Raw genomic sequence first — 15,482 nt, forward strand, 5'->3', positions numbered from 1 at the left:
TGTTTAGTTTATAAACCAATCCACCTCCATCTTATGAGATATGATAAAAATGAGTATATAATTTGTGATGTCACAGGAAATGCTGAAAGAAATAAGGAGAAAAATGTGTGAAAAAATAAAATGAAAGAGAAAGTGAAAAGTATATACATCAATATCATTACTCATTTGAAAATGGAAGTAAGGTTTTTTGAACATATCAATAACAGTAATTCAAATAGGATATTGACCATCTACTAATGCCGACATAAAAGGAGTAAAAAAATCTGGCAACATTCTCATGTACAATGTGACAGGGACCCTTTGGTAATAATAAATCTCACTAAAAACAAATCTTTGTTCGTTCTGACAATGCTTTTCTTATTCATTCACTTTCATTTTCTAATTTTCTTCCTTCACTGATCACAATCACTGCATGTGCTACTCCTTACTGGTTCTGCCTTATAACACTGCACTGCAAAATCTCTGAAAACTGCGCAAAGTCTCTAACTTTGTTAACCAACCAACGAATAAGCATTTTCTTCAGTGGCAGAGCAATGTTAGAGCCCAGGTTGGGTGGTGCTGTTTTTCTGTTGATGTTGGCATGGAACTGTGTTCCAATGGCGGAATCAGCAATAGGAGTCAACTGGGGCACCGTTTCTTTCCGCAAGTTGAAACCTTCCACTGTGGTTGATCTGTTGAGAGATAACAAGATTCCAAAAGTGAAGCTGTTTGAGACAGAGCATGGTGTTCTGAAGGCCCTCATGGGGAGTGGGATTCAAGTCATGCTTGGGATTCCCAATGAGATGTTGCCCCTCTTGAGTTCTTCCTCTTCTGCTTCTGATTCCTGGGTTCGCCAGAATGTTTCTGCTTACATGGGTAAAGGCGGTGCTGATATCAGGTTAATTTGCTTCCTTTCCTTCTTCTACCATGTTTTGTTCTCCAATCATTTCTAGTTAGAAGCTATAAGTATTATAGCTTGTTTAGTTATGTAAGTTACATGAATTTCTGAGGAAACATTGTAGGTTTCTAATAAATAAGGATTTCTTCCTAACCACATGCTTTTCTACCCATATAGAAAATAGGAGCATAATCCTAAACCACACTTGATTAACCCATACCCGAAAAACATGATGAAGATCTAGAGCGGAAGCGTACCTGAATGAGCCATGGGAATCGCTGAAGGATCTGAGGTTGTGATCTTCCAATTGTAGATCACCCTTAGGGTTTCCTGATGTTCTCCTCTGATGGGGATGAGGAGAAACTTTTTACGTTGTTACGTTGTTATGTCTACAATTGGGGACCATAACCCTATAAGTAACTGCATCAGTTACAATTATGTTTTCAATATTTCTAATTTGGCCCCTCATCAAATTAGAATATTGCCTTATGGTATCCGCACAATACCTTTTCATAACACATATGCCCTTAGCCATAAGATCAATATTAAATAGACCACTTTAGTTTTGGCTAACTAAATAATGACCCTAACACAATTAAAAGTTACATTTGTGACCCAAAATTCTAACAATCTCCCACTGGTCACATATGTAACTCTACACATGTGTTAGACTTTATGAGCTCAAAAATGCCATTATATACCTTAAGCATATCTAAATAATCTCGTCCATTAGCCATGCCAGTACATAGAACCAAAGTGATTTTCGTTATATCAATCATAACTAAACCCATCAATGATTACTAGTACTGACATAACTAAATGACATAGATTCATTATGAAATGTGCAGCATGAAAATCACAAGAAGGTGGCCTGTACTTGTCAATTTTCAACTGGTCCTACTTTACTTTAGTGAGATCATTCAATAACCTTATTGTACAAAGCATAAATAACAAAATATCAAACTTTATAATTAACCAAAAAATATCCAAATACTAGAGTATGCATGCATAATACCAAACATAGAACACAAAATTTATATATGAGTAACTCCCACTAAACTAAGCATTCCTCACACTGCAAAACACCCATGTGAGCAGTGTGCTCATGAAAGACCTTAGGCGGAAGACCTTTTGTAAGAGGATCCGCTATCATGGAGTTTGTCCCTATGTGTTCTATAGAAATCTGTCCACTTTGTACCCTTTCCTTAACAACTAGGAACTTGATGTCAATATGTTTTGACTTGGTCGAGCTCCTATTATTGTTGGAAAATAAGACGGCTGATTTATTGTCACAGTATAACTTAAGCGGTCTTTCAATTCCTTCCACAATTCGCAGCCCAGTGACAAGATTCCTCAGCCAAATCCCATGGTTAGATGCCTCAAAACATGCTACAAATTCTGCTGCCATGGTGGATGAAGCTATGAGAGTTTGCTTGGCACTACGCCAAGAAACTGCACCACCAGCCAACATGTAGATATAGCCTGAAGTGGATCTCTTACTATCTTGGCATCCAGCAAAATCAGAGTCAGAATATCCAATGATCTCCAATTGGTCTGACCTCCTATATGTGAGCATATAATCTTTTGTTCTCTGTAAATACCTCATAACCCTTTTGGCTGCTTTCCAATGATCCATTCCTGGATTGCTCAAATATCTGCCTAACATCCCAACTATGAACGCTATATCTGGACGCGTACAAACTTGAGCATACATAAGACTCCCTACAGCTGATGCATAAGGAATCTTTTGCATTTCCTGAATTTCTAAGTTTCCTTTTGGGCATTGACTGAGACTAAATTTGTCTCCCTTAGCAACTGGAGTATCCCCTGATGTACAATTCTGCATGCCAAACCTTTTAAGTACCTTTTCGATATAGCTCCTTTGTGACAATCCCAGAATACCCCGAGATCGGTCTCGGTGTATCTGAATTCCTAATACAAAGGAAGCGTCACCAAGATCTTTCATTTCAAATTTTCTTGATAGAAATCTCTTGGTTTTGTGCAACATGCCTATATCATTAGTGGCAAGCAGTATGTCATCAACATACAGAACCAGGAAAATATATTTGCTCCCACTGAATTTGTGATACACACAATCTTCAACAACATTCACCTCAAAACCGAATGAGAGAATTACTTCATGAAATTTGTGGTACCACTGACGAGATGCCTGCTTTAGTCCATAAATGGATTTTGTCAATTTGCAAACCGTATTCTTTGGGTCTCCTGACACAAAGTTTTCTGGTTGCACCATATAGATTGTCTCATCAATGTTTCCATTGAGAAACGCTGTCTTGACATCCATTTGAAGGAGTTCCAAATCATAATGTGCAACAAGAGCCATGATTGTCCTAAAAGAGTCTTTCGATGAAACCGGAGAGAAAGTCTCTTTAAAGTCAATCCCTTCCTTTTGAGGATAACCCTTAGCCACAAGACGAGCCTTATACCTCTCCACATTACCATTAGAATCCCGCTTGGTCTTGAATATCCATTTGCAACCAATAGGTTTCACACCTTCCGGTAATGGGACAAGTTCCCAAACCTTATTGTCTTGCATGGACTTATACTCTTCCTTCATTGCTTCAATCCATTTTTCAGAGTTGGAATCCTGCTTGGCTTGCTGGAAGTTGATTGGATCAGCTTCCATCATACCATTATTTTCCTCATGTTCTTGGAGAAAGACTATGTAATCATCTGGAATAGCATTTCTCTTTTCTCTAGTGGATCTCCGCAAAGGTATTGGTTCTTGTAACACTTGTTCTTGAGGATCTTGAGTTTGTTCTTCATGAACCACCATATCATCTTGAGTAGGAGGAGATTCAACAACAATGTCTTGTAGAGGTTCCGTACTTGCTTCATCAGAAGCAACTGTATGAATCAGTTTTGGAATTGTTACCGACTCTTCCTCTAAAGCAAAGTCCCTAATCTTGTTCTCCCCTCCAAACTCAATTTCCTCAAAGAACATGGCTGTTCCCGTCTCAAAAATTGTCTTTAATTTGGGATCATAAAATTTATAGCCCCTGGATCTTTCAGAATAACCAATAAAGTAGCTGCTCACTGTTCGGGATTCCAATTTCTTTTCATTTGGCCTATAAGGCCTTGCCTCAGCTGGACATCCCCATACATGAAAATGTTTCAAACTAGGCTTTCGCCCAGTCCAAAGCTCATAAGGTGTTTTGGCAGCTGCTTTAGTTGGCACTCTATTTAGAATGTAAGCTGCAGTCTTTAGTGCCTCTCCCCAGAGTGACTCTGGCAAAGTAGAATGACAAATCATACTCCTTACCATAACCTTAAGAGTCCGGTTTCGTCTTTCAGCCACACCATTCATGCTAGGTGACCCTGGCATGGTGTACTGTGGGACGATTCCGCATTCCTCTAGGTATTTGGCAAAAGGCCCTGGACGTTGTTCACCTGAACCATCATATCTACCGTAATATTCACCACCACGGTCAGATTTGATACTCTTAATTCTTTTGTTGAGTTGGTTCTCAACTTCAGCCTTAAATGATTTGAACACATCCAATGATTGAGACTTTTCATGTATAAGAAATAAGTATGCATATCTCGAATAATCATCTATGAATGATATAAAATATTGTTGACCATTCCAAGAAGGTGTTGGAAATGGTCCACAAATATCCGTATGTATCAATTCCAAGACGCCTGTAGCTCTATATGCACCAAATTTCTTTGTTTTGGTCTGTTTACCTTTAACGCATTCAACACAAACATCAAAGTTTGTGAAGTCAATGGAATCCAAAATTCCATCTGACACTAGCCGCTCAACTCTATTTTTAGAGATGTGACCTAGGCGCTTGTGCCATAATGCTCCTGAATTGTTATTATCAATTTTACGCTTAGTACCACGTGATTCCACATTCAGGGATTCACTATAGGTGGCTACAGTGCTCAGCAAATACAGATTATCATATCCAATAAGTGAACCGGTTCCAACAATATTTGAATTAAAAGACAACTCGGCTTTACTGTTTCCAAATGAACATGAATAACCTGATTTGTCCAAATTAGAAACTGAAATTAAATTCCGTCTAAATGACGGTACCACAAAAGTGTCTTTCAAATCCAAATAAAATTCAGTACACAATAATAATCTAAAATGCCCTATAGCTTCCACCTCCACCGTCTTGCCATCTCCAACATAGATGTATCTTTCAACATCATTTGGCTTCCGGTAGCTTAGGCAACCCTGCATTGAAACACTGATGTTAGTAGTTGCACCAGAGTCTAACCACCAAGTGTTTCTAGGTACTGAAGCTAAATTGACCTCAGAACAGACCAAAGCAAAAAATGTACCTTTCCTTGCACGCCAAGCGTGATATTTAGTACATTTCTTTTTCATATGCCCAGACACATTGCAAAAGTAACAGGTATCATCCTCTTTCTGTTTCTTTTGTGCTGGAGCATCTGCAGCTTCATTCTTGGGCTCAACAGTTTTCTTTCTTTTGCCCTTGTCTTTAGAGGTGCTAACAAAATGAGCACTTTCTTTCCTTTCTTGCTTCAACCTTTCCTCTTCTTGCACACAAAATGAAATGAGCTCGTTAAGAGACCATTTCTCTTTTTGACAGTTATAAGATATCTTAAACTGACTGAATTGTGCAGGAAGAGAAAGCAATACTAAATGAATGAGCAAGTCATCCGACAGATCAAGCTTTAGCGCCTTAAGTTTTGAAGCAATATTTGACATGCCCATAATGTATTCCCTTATATTTCCTTTGCCCTGATATTTCATGGAAATCAAGTTCTGAAGAAGAGTACTTGTTTCCGCCTTATCGCTTTTTGCAAAGCGCTTTTCAATTTCAGCAAGGAAATCTTTGGCACCTTTTATCTCTTCCGAGATAGTACCCCTAAAGACCTCAGGAATGCCGCGCTTAATGATCAGAAGACTCATGCGATTGGAGCGATCCCACTTCTCATAATCTTTCCTCTGTTCAGAGGTACTAGATTCCGTAGGAGAAGCGGGTTTCTCCACCCTTAGTGCAAGGTCAAGATCCATGCAGCCAAGAACAATTTCCATGTTCTCTTTCCAATCCTTAAAATTTGTTCCATCAAGGATCGGAACCGAATTCAGATTAGCAGATATCGAACCGATAGTAGCTGAAAATAGAACAAAAACAAATGCTATAAATATACTCACATTAAGAAAAATTGAATCATCAATACGTTCAAATAATGGCATAACCCATCTCAAGATACCTAGTGCACCATCAATATCATGTCTTTTGACAGTAATACTAATTGCTAGTGGTACTCTTGTTGTAATGATCAAACATTGATAATAAATCATGTCAAATAACAAACCCTTCTTTGGATTGATTTATCATTCACATGTAAACCCTTAAAATTATCACATGTTTATCATCACAGGTGTGTATGAAATCCGGCCAAGCATTAACTTTTCCTTTGGGGTCCATTAATACTCGCATGGATAAACATACACACTCACAAACTTTTAATATTTCTTATGAGTAATCTCCATAAAAAGAGGTCACTTTTGTGACTTTCTTATTTTAATTGACTCATTTAAAATATCAAACAATTGTATAAAAATACAAACCATAACCAAAATTTGAAAACATACTAAAAATTTTACTTTTCTTTAGCCCAGAATTCATTCTTAACAAGAGAACGATGGCATGTATTCAACCAAATTTTGCAGCTTAAATCATATACTGTGTGAACAGTATGAATAAATTACAGAAACCGAAACTGAATTTATACATTAAAAAAAAACCACTTGCATATATATAATCCGTGAATATATATGTATATATATATATATAAACGAAACTGAATTTGAAACTAGATATTGAAACATCAATGGAAGTTGCCACTGAAGCATGAATATGATGTGAATGCTAATACAAAATTGTTACCAATTTCGTTTCTTTAAACCCAATACTTCATCAACGAAACATGTGATGACCCATGGCGAAAAAAAAAAATATACGTGAATCCATAAAAACCGAAACTGCAGACATGATTTAATAACCAAAAATTGAAACCCTAATTTTTTAGAATTACCAAAGTCATACATGAATCAGGCATGGGTGGCTCTGATACCACTTGTAGGTTTCTAATAAATAAGGATTTGTTCCTAACCACATGCTTTTCTACCCATATAGAAAATAGGAGCATAATCCTAAACCACACTTGATTAACCCATACCCGAAAAACATGATGAAGATCTAGAGCGGAAGCGTACCTGAATGAGCCATGGGAATCGCTGAAGGATCTGGGGTTGTGATCTTCCAATTGTAGATCACCCTTAGGGTTTCCTGATGTTCTCCTCTGATGGGGATGAGGAGAAACTTTTTACGTTGTTATTTCTACAATTGGGGAGCATAACCCTATAAGTAACTGCATCAGTTACAATTATGTTTTCAATATTTCTAATTTGGCCCCTCATCAAATTAGAATATTGCCTTATGGTATCCGCACAATACCTTTTCATAACACATATGCCCTTAGCCATAAGATCAATATTAAATAGACCACTTTAGTTTTGGCTAATTAAATAATGACCCTAACACAATTAAAAGTTACATTTGTGATCCAAAATTCTAACAAACATGTCTTGGATTGGTTTAAACTTTAAACAAACTTGTTGGAACATTTAATCTGGCTGTGCTTCTATCTCCTTCTTCCTCTTTCAAGATCAACCTTAAGAATGTGTAGCATCAATTTAACATGGAGAAAAGTTTTCTGTATAAGTAAAGCTATCTTTTAGCAGTAATGATATATACAAACCTCATTTTTAAAACACTTCATTTCCACCTCTTTTTATTTCTATCTCTCTCCTCTTACCATTTATCACATCTCATATTTTCCCTCTCTTACTTTTCCTTTTCTTCCTATCTCTCTCATCATTCCACCTCTTCCACCTCAAAAGAGAGGTGTGCAAGTAACATTACTCATATTTTAATCTTTTAGTACAACCAAATGGTCACTGTAGCAACCCATACTTTATTATGTTCCACTTACTATTTTTTTTTTTTTTTTCTTTCAGTTATCACTGATGTATCAACCAAATGGCCACTGTATAAATTTTATTTTCTTTCTGAATACTGCAAGTCTGCAACATGTATTTTTCTTTAGTAGGAGTTATTATGTACAATTCAAAATATTCATCAGTGGTAAGTATTTACTATAGCCTTGCTATTTGTTGAATTTGCTCTCTGCATTGATGCTAACTGCTAAGTAGAAGACTGCTATAGTTTCAAGTATTTGTGCCAGGATAGCTAGCCTGAAGAGTATTTTTGTTTGCATGTTTCTCTTAACAAAAATTATCATATATTCATGTGAGTGAAATTTTAGAAGGGGCAAGGTACTACTTAAGTCTTGGTGTCTGATTGACCTTTTACATGATAGTACCATCAATCCATCATACCATGTGTGTTATAGCTATATATTTGGTAGTATACAGAACATACAGATTTGATTTTCTAATTCCTTTTGGTGTTTTTGTTATAGGTATGTTGCTGTTGGAAATGAGCCATTTCTCAAGAGTTATAATGGTCAATTTGAGAACTTAGTCATGCCTGCTATACAAATTCTGCAGCAGTCTCTAGTGAAAGCAAATCTTGCTGGTTCCATTAAACTTGTTGTCCCGTGCAATGCAGACGCCTACGAGGCCACAGTTCCTTCACAAGGCGCATTCCGTCCGGAACTGACTGAAATCATGACTCAGATAGTTCAGTTCCTCAACTCAAATGGTGCCCCATTCATGGTCAATATCTACCCTTTCCTCAGCCTGTATGGTGATGGAGACTTCCCACAAGACTACGCACTCTTTGAGGGAACTACTCATCCTGTCACAGATGGTTCCAATGTTTATACCAATGCATTTGATGGAAACTATGACACCTTAGTTGCAGCCCTCAGTAAACTTGGTTATGGCCAGATGCCTATAGTTATTGGGGAAATTGGTTGGCCCTCAGATGGAGCCATTGGTGCAAATATCACTGCAGCAAAGGTAATGAGATTTTGTGACATAATACTGAGATATTAGTGCATGTATTAATGAGATTTTTGTGGTATATTACTGAGATATTGATGCAGCTGTGATATTATTGGATATTATATTTATCAGATATTTATACAACCATATATCCAAACTATTGGGATTGATATAGGAGGTAATTTAGGCATGAAAATCTATGAAAACATTTTAGGAATATTTGTAGAGTAATTGTGAATAGCATTTTTGGGTTTGTACGTGTATATTCATATGAAATATAAAGATAGAATGTGATTTACTGATAGAAACTCATTAACAGGTTTTCAATCAAGGTCTCATCAACCATGTTCTTAACAACAAAGGGACCCCCTTGAGGCCAGGTTCTTCTCCTTTGGATATCTATCTCTTCAGTTTGCTTGATGAAGGAGCAAAGAGCACACTTCCAGGAGGCTTCGAAAGACACTGGGGGATATTCTACTTTGATGGGAAAGCTAAGTATCCATTAAACCTTGGCCTTGGAAACAAGGAGCTGAAGAATGCAAAGAATGTTGAGTATCTTCCATCTAGATGGTGTGTGGCGAGCCCTTCCAGTGATTTGAATAATGTAGCAAACCATATAAGAATTGCATGTAGTGTTGCGGATTGCACGACCCTTGACTATGGTGGTTCATGTAATGAAATTGGGGTGCAGGGTAATGTCTCATATGCTTTTAACAGTTACTATCAACTACAAATGCAAGATTCTAGAAGCTGCAATTTTGATGGACTTGGTGTGGTTACTTCTCGAGACCCTTCAGTTGGTAATTGTCGTTTTGTTGTGGGAGTTACAGATAAAGGCTCGGGTTCATCTGGTTCTCAAATAGTATATCATTGGTGGGTGCTAGCAGCATTTTTAGTTATACAGACGATCTTTTCACACTCAATGTGACTCAGGTTTCATAAGTAGAATGGCTGAAGTAGATGTAGCAAGAAAGTGAAGGTAAAGAATACGTGGTGATATATGTGATAATATATTAGAAGATATTCAGAAAAACGTTAACCCAGCATATGATTTAGTCTATGTATCATAATAGAAGGGGATCATATGAAATTATTGCATGATTTATCATTTATGTTTGTTCTGTTGACCTATGTTGAATTATAAAATCATAGTTCTTTAACCTCATATTTTATGGATATGATCCCAAATTTTGAATCGCTATTTCATAAATTTGTATGTGTCTCTTTTTATTATGACCTTGGTTGATTGTCTGATCTATATCACCATTTGGCAATCACAACATATAAACATGAAAGACACATAAATGAATATTAGTCAAGTGATTTCCAAGTCAATAAACTTATAGATGTACACAATCCTTTTTGTATTAATGTCAAGGCCGAAGTCCAAAGAAAAGGAAACTAATCATCAATAACAACTACATCAAGGGAAGGCCCAAGGTTACTATTTAGTATTGTAGCTAAGGGATTTTATTTGGTGGAACGCGGGACTACGGTAAGGATTGGTATATAGGACTGTACACGTGTAACCTTAAAAAAAATTTAGGACAAAGGTGTATCGATAGATGGAGAAAAAATTGCAGGCCATGTACACATAATTGATCCTTAAATAATAATATTTCCACACTTAATTTTTAGGTGTGGATAGGTGGAAGAAAAAAGAGATAGAAAAAAAGAAGAAAAAAAATAAAGATGTGATAAATAACTTTTTTATAAAAAAGAAATAAATAGGTAGAAATTAAATGTGAAAAAGCGGTTGATATGTGTATATGTCATTACTTTTGATCCTTATATCATTTGGAAATATAAGGTTAAACACATCATTGGAATGTCATGGAAATATCATCTGATAAGTAAGGGGTTGAAATTCTTGATTCTACGACATAAACAAAATCTGAAATTGGTCACAGAATTAATTTTGTGATGGTTTCTCTTTCATATATTAAAATACATTTTCTTATTTAGTAACGTGTTAAGAAAATAAGATAAAAAGAAAAACAAATGATTGTTTAATTAGTAGTTATTATAACTTATTTTCCAGGTTCAAAAAAAAACTTATTTTCCGAAGGAACGAAAAGAAAGTAGTTATTATAACTTTTTTTTTTGAAATGTCTTATAACTTTGTTGATATGCAAATGATTTTTGTATACAAAATTAGACCACAAAAGATTCCACGGATAACTTTAAGAAAAATCATTTCAAAAAAAAATTAAGAAATATCATTAGACTTTAACAGATAGATAGTCAATTGTTTTTAACGAAATATTCTCTCCGTTTCAAAACTATTGTAGTTTTAGCTTTTTTGTTTTGTTCCAAAACCATTGTTGTTTTACATAATCAAGACTCTTTATCTCATTCTCTTCCATTCATGCTCTTATTTAATATTGTATCTTCCAAGTATCATATCTTATTTCCATCAATCACAACTCTCACCAATTAGTTGGCCAAGATTTTCATTCTCTCTCTTTCATATATCTGATATTAAATAAGGGTGTTTCAGTCATATTATAACATCAATTAATGAACTCTTAAACTTTGTGAAAAAACTAAAACTACAATAGTTTTAGAACGAAGAGAGTAAAAAATTGGTAAGGTAGGTGCTGAGGTCTTTTGTTTTTGACATTGAGACTTTCAAAATTAAAAAATTGACATTGAGACATTATCTGAAATAACAAAATTTTATATTTGTTTGGACTTATATTCGAAATGGCTAATTTGGGCCAAAAAGTCATGGTTACACATATAGGGTTTTGGTGGTATTGATAAAATGGATGCGTGTAGTCTGGTCAAGCAATGTCGTCTTCGTGTTCAACCCCGTAACAAATGGAAGGACCAGCGTTTCAATCAGAGATAATAAAGTTGATTGTTGTCCTCATTGTATGCGTTGTCGATATGCCATGGGATCTACTTGCTTTCTTCCTGAACTTCACAAGATCTGTCAAATATTAGGTAACAGATACTCAACCATTTTCTAAACTTTATATGTAATTATGCGTGTAGGGCTTCTGTACCTTCAATTCTTGCTTTTCTGGTTAATTGAAAGTTTCTGCAAAGTGGAATAAAGCACTTAGACAATTGAACTGGATATAACTTACACTTGGGTGTTCTTTTTGTTACTTTTGTACCAATTGTACCCGTTATCACCACTCAATATTGATTCAAACTTCAATATTCCCACCCAATGGGGTCTATAAAAGTCAGATAGTGGTAATGGTTAGTAACACATTTCAATCAATTCATACCACGGTGACCAACTAAGAATTGCTGAATCATTTTGAATGGCTAATTCATCTGCTGCAATCAACAATGTGAAGGATCTCTGCCCCCCAAGTAGGAATTGGAGCATTAAGGTGCGGGTGATACGAATGTGGACTTCTCCATCATTTGATGGAACTGATACTCCATCATCTTTAGAGTTAATCTTCTTGGACCAACAGGTACTTTTTGCAGTTTTCATTATTTGGTTTGTTTTTACATATTTTAAAATCGACAGATGTTTATGTATTGATTGTTGACTAATAGCTGATATTATATTTGTAGGGGGGTAAGATTCAAGCATCACTAAGGAAAGGAATGTATCAAAGATGGTCAGGCAAGTTCATGGAGGGCATTGTGTACAAAATAACTACTTGTCACCTGATTCCCAATCTAGGTTCATACCCCTGAGCATCCATACAAGATGATATTTACTGGGAAAACGAAGGTTGTGCCTTCAGAAAGTAGCTCAATCCCCATGTGGGGGCTAACTCTGAAGACTTATGAACAAGTTCATGCTCCGGATGTCCAAACTGATTATTTAGGTTGTTAGTTCAACATCTAATTATCTGTCTTTGTGGTTACGACAGTGTGTGCATAGGCTCAAAGTTTATTTTGTTAATCAAGTGTCATCCTATTGAGCAGACATGGTTGGATTGGTGTCTGCTGCCTCTACTGAGCGTTCCTACATGAAGGAAGGGAAGGAGGTGAAGATTTTGACCTTAGAGCTAACAGATGACAAGTATTCTTTACAACATAATATTTGTTTGTATATTATATGGTTTACTTGATGTAGTTTAAATTTTTAACTTGATGTCTGACTTATTTGAACTTTGACCATATCTACAGGGGAAAGGTTAAGTTGACTGTATCCGGTGAATACGTTGCTGTTATAAATGACTACTTATCATCTCACTTCGATGGAAAGCCTGTAGTGGTTGTTGAACTTGCAAAAATCAAGACATTTAAGGGTATTTGTTATTGTTATTGTTATTATCTCTTATGTACAAGTTAGAGGTCTACTAATGCTTGCAATCAATATATTGCCCAATTGGTTTTAGTTTTTTTACTGATTCTAACAATTAATTATCTTGTGTGAAGGGAAAAATGGGTTGCAAAACGTTATGAATGCAACTAGGCTGAATTTTAATCCTGATATTTCGTCAAGCTAATACGGTTGAGTACATTAAATACATTAATTTAACAATACATTAGTCTAAATAGTACTATTTAATATTGATTCCTGAGTATAATAATTTAGTGTTAAGAAGTTTTATAGTAAAACCCAATAATTCTGTGCCACATAACACAAATTATTACATTATTCTTTTATTTAAATTAAATTAAAATTATATTTTCTTAAATGGTGCGAAACAATTTGTATCTGCGTAAAGAAAGTGTACAAACATGTATACATCATTATCTTTTTTTAATTTGATTTTAATTATAATTTGTTTCAGTAAATCAAATTTGATTAACACTTAACACTACTAATCCACACATAAATAATCTTTTAACACTTTAAGCGAGTGCATAATTAAAGAGTCCGTGCATCGCACGGGTAGATATTCTAGTTTCTTACACAAAGAGTATTACAAGAATCAAAAAAAAAATGTTATTGCTAAGAACATCATATTATACGCATTCATTCTTCGCCAAGGAGACCAAATTTGTATAGACATGCTTCCTATGATACTAAGAGCATCTAAGAGTATTGATTAAACAACTTCTTGATATCCCTAACCAAATGAGCACAGGGGGTGAGAATCTTGACAACCCAATTACTCAGGTTAACCGAGAATCCCTCCACAAACTTTCCATCATGATCTCTAACTGTTCATCCACATGCACCAATATTATTAAACGGATGAAAGGAGCCATCAATATTAATCTTAACTTTAGAGTAGGGGTGTGCATAACTGATCCAATCCAATCAAAACTGATAAACCGGTCTAGATAAATAGAAATCCAATCAACCCCAAAACCGGAAAAAATTTGAATTTTCAATTGGATTGGATTTCAAATTTGATTTCCATAACCGAATCAATCCAATCCAAACCGAACATTTGTAAATTTACATAATTTTATTTATACCTTTATCATAACATACATATTTACATCCTTATATGATTATATATTTACTATGGGATACATGCATATTTATAAAGTATATTTGAATAAATAGAGTTTGAAATAATTATTTGAATAAACATGCATCAAACAAATATAATTATAAATTTTAAAGTATATTGACTATATTACAATTTATGAATGTTAAATTGATATTATATTGTAGTATTTTTATTAATTATTGTACATTTTTTAGATTATACACTATAATTTCAAAGGGAAAACAAAAACCGAAAAATCCAATCCAAACCACTATATATTGAATCAGATTGGTTCGAATTTGAATTTTGAGACAAATCTATTGGATGATAAAATCATAAAATTGAAGAGATTGGATCAGATGGTTTTTATCTTCAAAATTGAACCAATCCAATCCGTGAACACCCCTACTCTAGAGGGTGTCATCTCAAACTCAACTCTTTCCTCAAACGGCAAGAGGATAGAAATTCTCAAAACCATCAGCAGAAGCACCAACATAAGTAAATTGAAGATCCTACTAAGAATAACAGCAGGTGAATTACCAATGCTATAAAAAATGAGCTCGTTTCTTGATCTCCAAAGCATATTGTCTCGAGCTCGTCTCATTAGAAGTACACAATCTCATGGCTTCATACATAAACTAAAACACTCAAGGCATTCAATTTTTTTCAATTAACTTCTGAAATACATACCATGCAAAAATTTATAATTACAAAGAAAACATGCACGGCTGGCTGATCTTTTCACAGCAACAGCCTTGACAAAAAATGGCAAATATAAGAGCAAATGAAAATAAAAAGAAAGGTGATGTTGGTTTTAGCCACCAGCTGACATGCACTCCAGTTTTTTGGTGCAGCAATTGTCGACCCTGGCATATGCTCAAAGAAATCCATCTATACAGCTTGCTGAAGATATTGCACATGACTTGTTAAAGACATTTCTCACCAAATTTCCCCGGTCCCAGCTGCCAAAGCTGAAACACTTTAATATTCTGTTCTGTTCCGCTTTTATTCTCAAAAGAAGCAAATAAATAAGCAAACCCATTCGTTCAATCTACAAACCTCAGCTATCCAAAATGGGAAGAAAACATTCTAACCATGTTCAATATATATAAACAAAGTCCCTATCCATCCCTAACCGAATCCTTCACACAAAACCTCACCATTCACAAATGAACATAGAATAGTCAAGACCCCTGAAGAAAGTGACACAGGTGATGTTGCCTCAAGTATCATCAACTTGTGAGTGAAACACAAAACTGGG

General features: G+C 35.2%; 2 protein-coding genes across 11 annotated transcripts; both read left to right on the forward strand.

Moving 5' to 3' along the window:
* The first annotated feature begins 261 nt into the window (after window positions 1–261).
* LOC130713689 (glucan endo-1,3-beta-glucosidase 5-like) lies at window positions 262–10,007 on the forward strand. Its single transcript, XM_057563484.1, has 3 exons — window positions 262–877; window positions 8,369–8,870; window positions 9,175–10,007. The coding sequence occupies exons 1-3, from the start codon at window positions 534–536 to the stop codon at window positions 9,781–9,783; spliced, it is 1,455 nt and encodes a 484-aa protein (XP_057419467.1). The 5' UTR covers window positions 262–533; the 3' UTR covers window positions 9,784–10,007.
* A 1,581-nt stretch (window positions 10,008–11,588) lies between these two features.
* Window positions 11,589–13,177, forward strand: LOC130711924 (uncharacterized). 10 transcript variants are annotated; one of them, XM_057561711.1, is made up of 5 exons: window positions 11,589–11,804; window positions 12,053–12,292; window positions 12,396–12,655; window positions 12,756–12,852; window positions 12,960–13,177. In XM_057561711.1, exons 3-5 carry the CDS (start codon window positions 12,535–12,537, stop codon window positions 13,123–13,125), a joined length of 384 nt encoding a protein of 127 aa, XP_057417694.1. In that variant the 5' UTR covers window positions 11,589–11,804; window positions 12,053–12,292; window positions 12,396–12,534; the 3' UTR covers window positions 13,126–13,177. The 10 variants fall into 10 exon arrangements, 5 of the variants coding, with proteins under 5 accessions (XP_057417694.1, XP_057417692.1, XP_057417691.1 ...); XM_057561709.1 differs by having other exon boundaries at window positions 12,170–12,292; XR_009010830.1 differs by having other exon boundaries at window positions 11,592–11,804; window positions 12,053–12,068; window positions 12,170–12,292; window positions 12,396–12,817.
* Window positions 13,178–15,482: the final 2,305 nt, after the last annotated feature.

Source organism: Lotus japonicus, chromosome 4, assembly GCF_012489685.1.
Source record: "Lotus japonicus ecotype B-129 chromosome 4, LjGifu_v1.2".
NCBI classification, from domain to species: Eukaryota; Viridiplantae; Streptophyta; class Magnoliopsida; order Fabales; family Fabaceae; genus Lotus; species Lotus japonicus.

What these genes read in the sequence shown, in the direction of transcription:
- LOC130713689 (XM_057563484.1), top strand. Translation starts at nt 534, where the DNA reads ATGTTAGAGCCCAGGTTGGGTGGTGCTGTTTTTCTGTTGATGTTGGCA. An exon ending in AAAGGCGGTGCTGATATCAG is followed by an intron (nt 878 to 8,368) that starts GTTAATTTGCTT and finishes TTTTTGTTATAG; the next exon opens with GTATGTTGCTGTTGGAAATG. An exon ending in CAAATATCACTGCAGCAAAG is followed by an intron (nt 8,871 to 9,174) that starts GTAATGAGATTT and finishes ACTCATTAACAG; the next exon opens with GTTTTCAATCAAGGTCTCAT.
- LOC130711924 (XM_057561708.1), top strand. Translation starts at nt 11,627, where the DNA reads ATGCGTGTAGTCTGGTCAAGCAATGTCGTCTTCGTGTTCAACCCCGTA. An exon ending in CAAGATCTGTCAAATATTAG is followed by an intron (nt 11,805 to 12,755) that starts GTAACAGATACT and finishes CCTATTGAGCAG; the next exon opens with ACATGGTTGGATTGGTGTCT. An exon ending in TTAGAGCTAACAGATGACAA is followed by an intron (nt 12,853 to 12,959) that starts GTATTCTTTACA and finishes CCATATCTACAG; the next exon opens with GGGAAAGGTTAAGTTGACTG.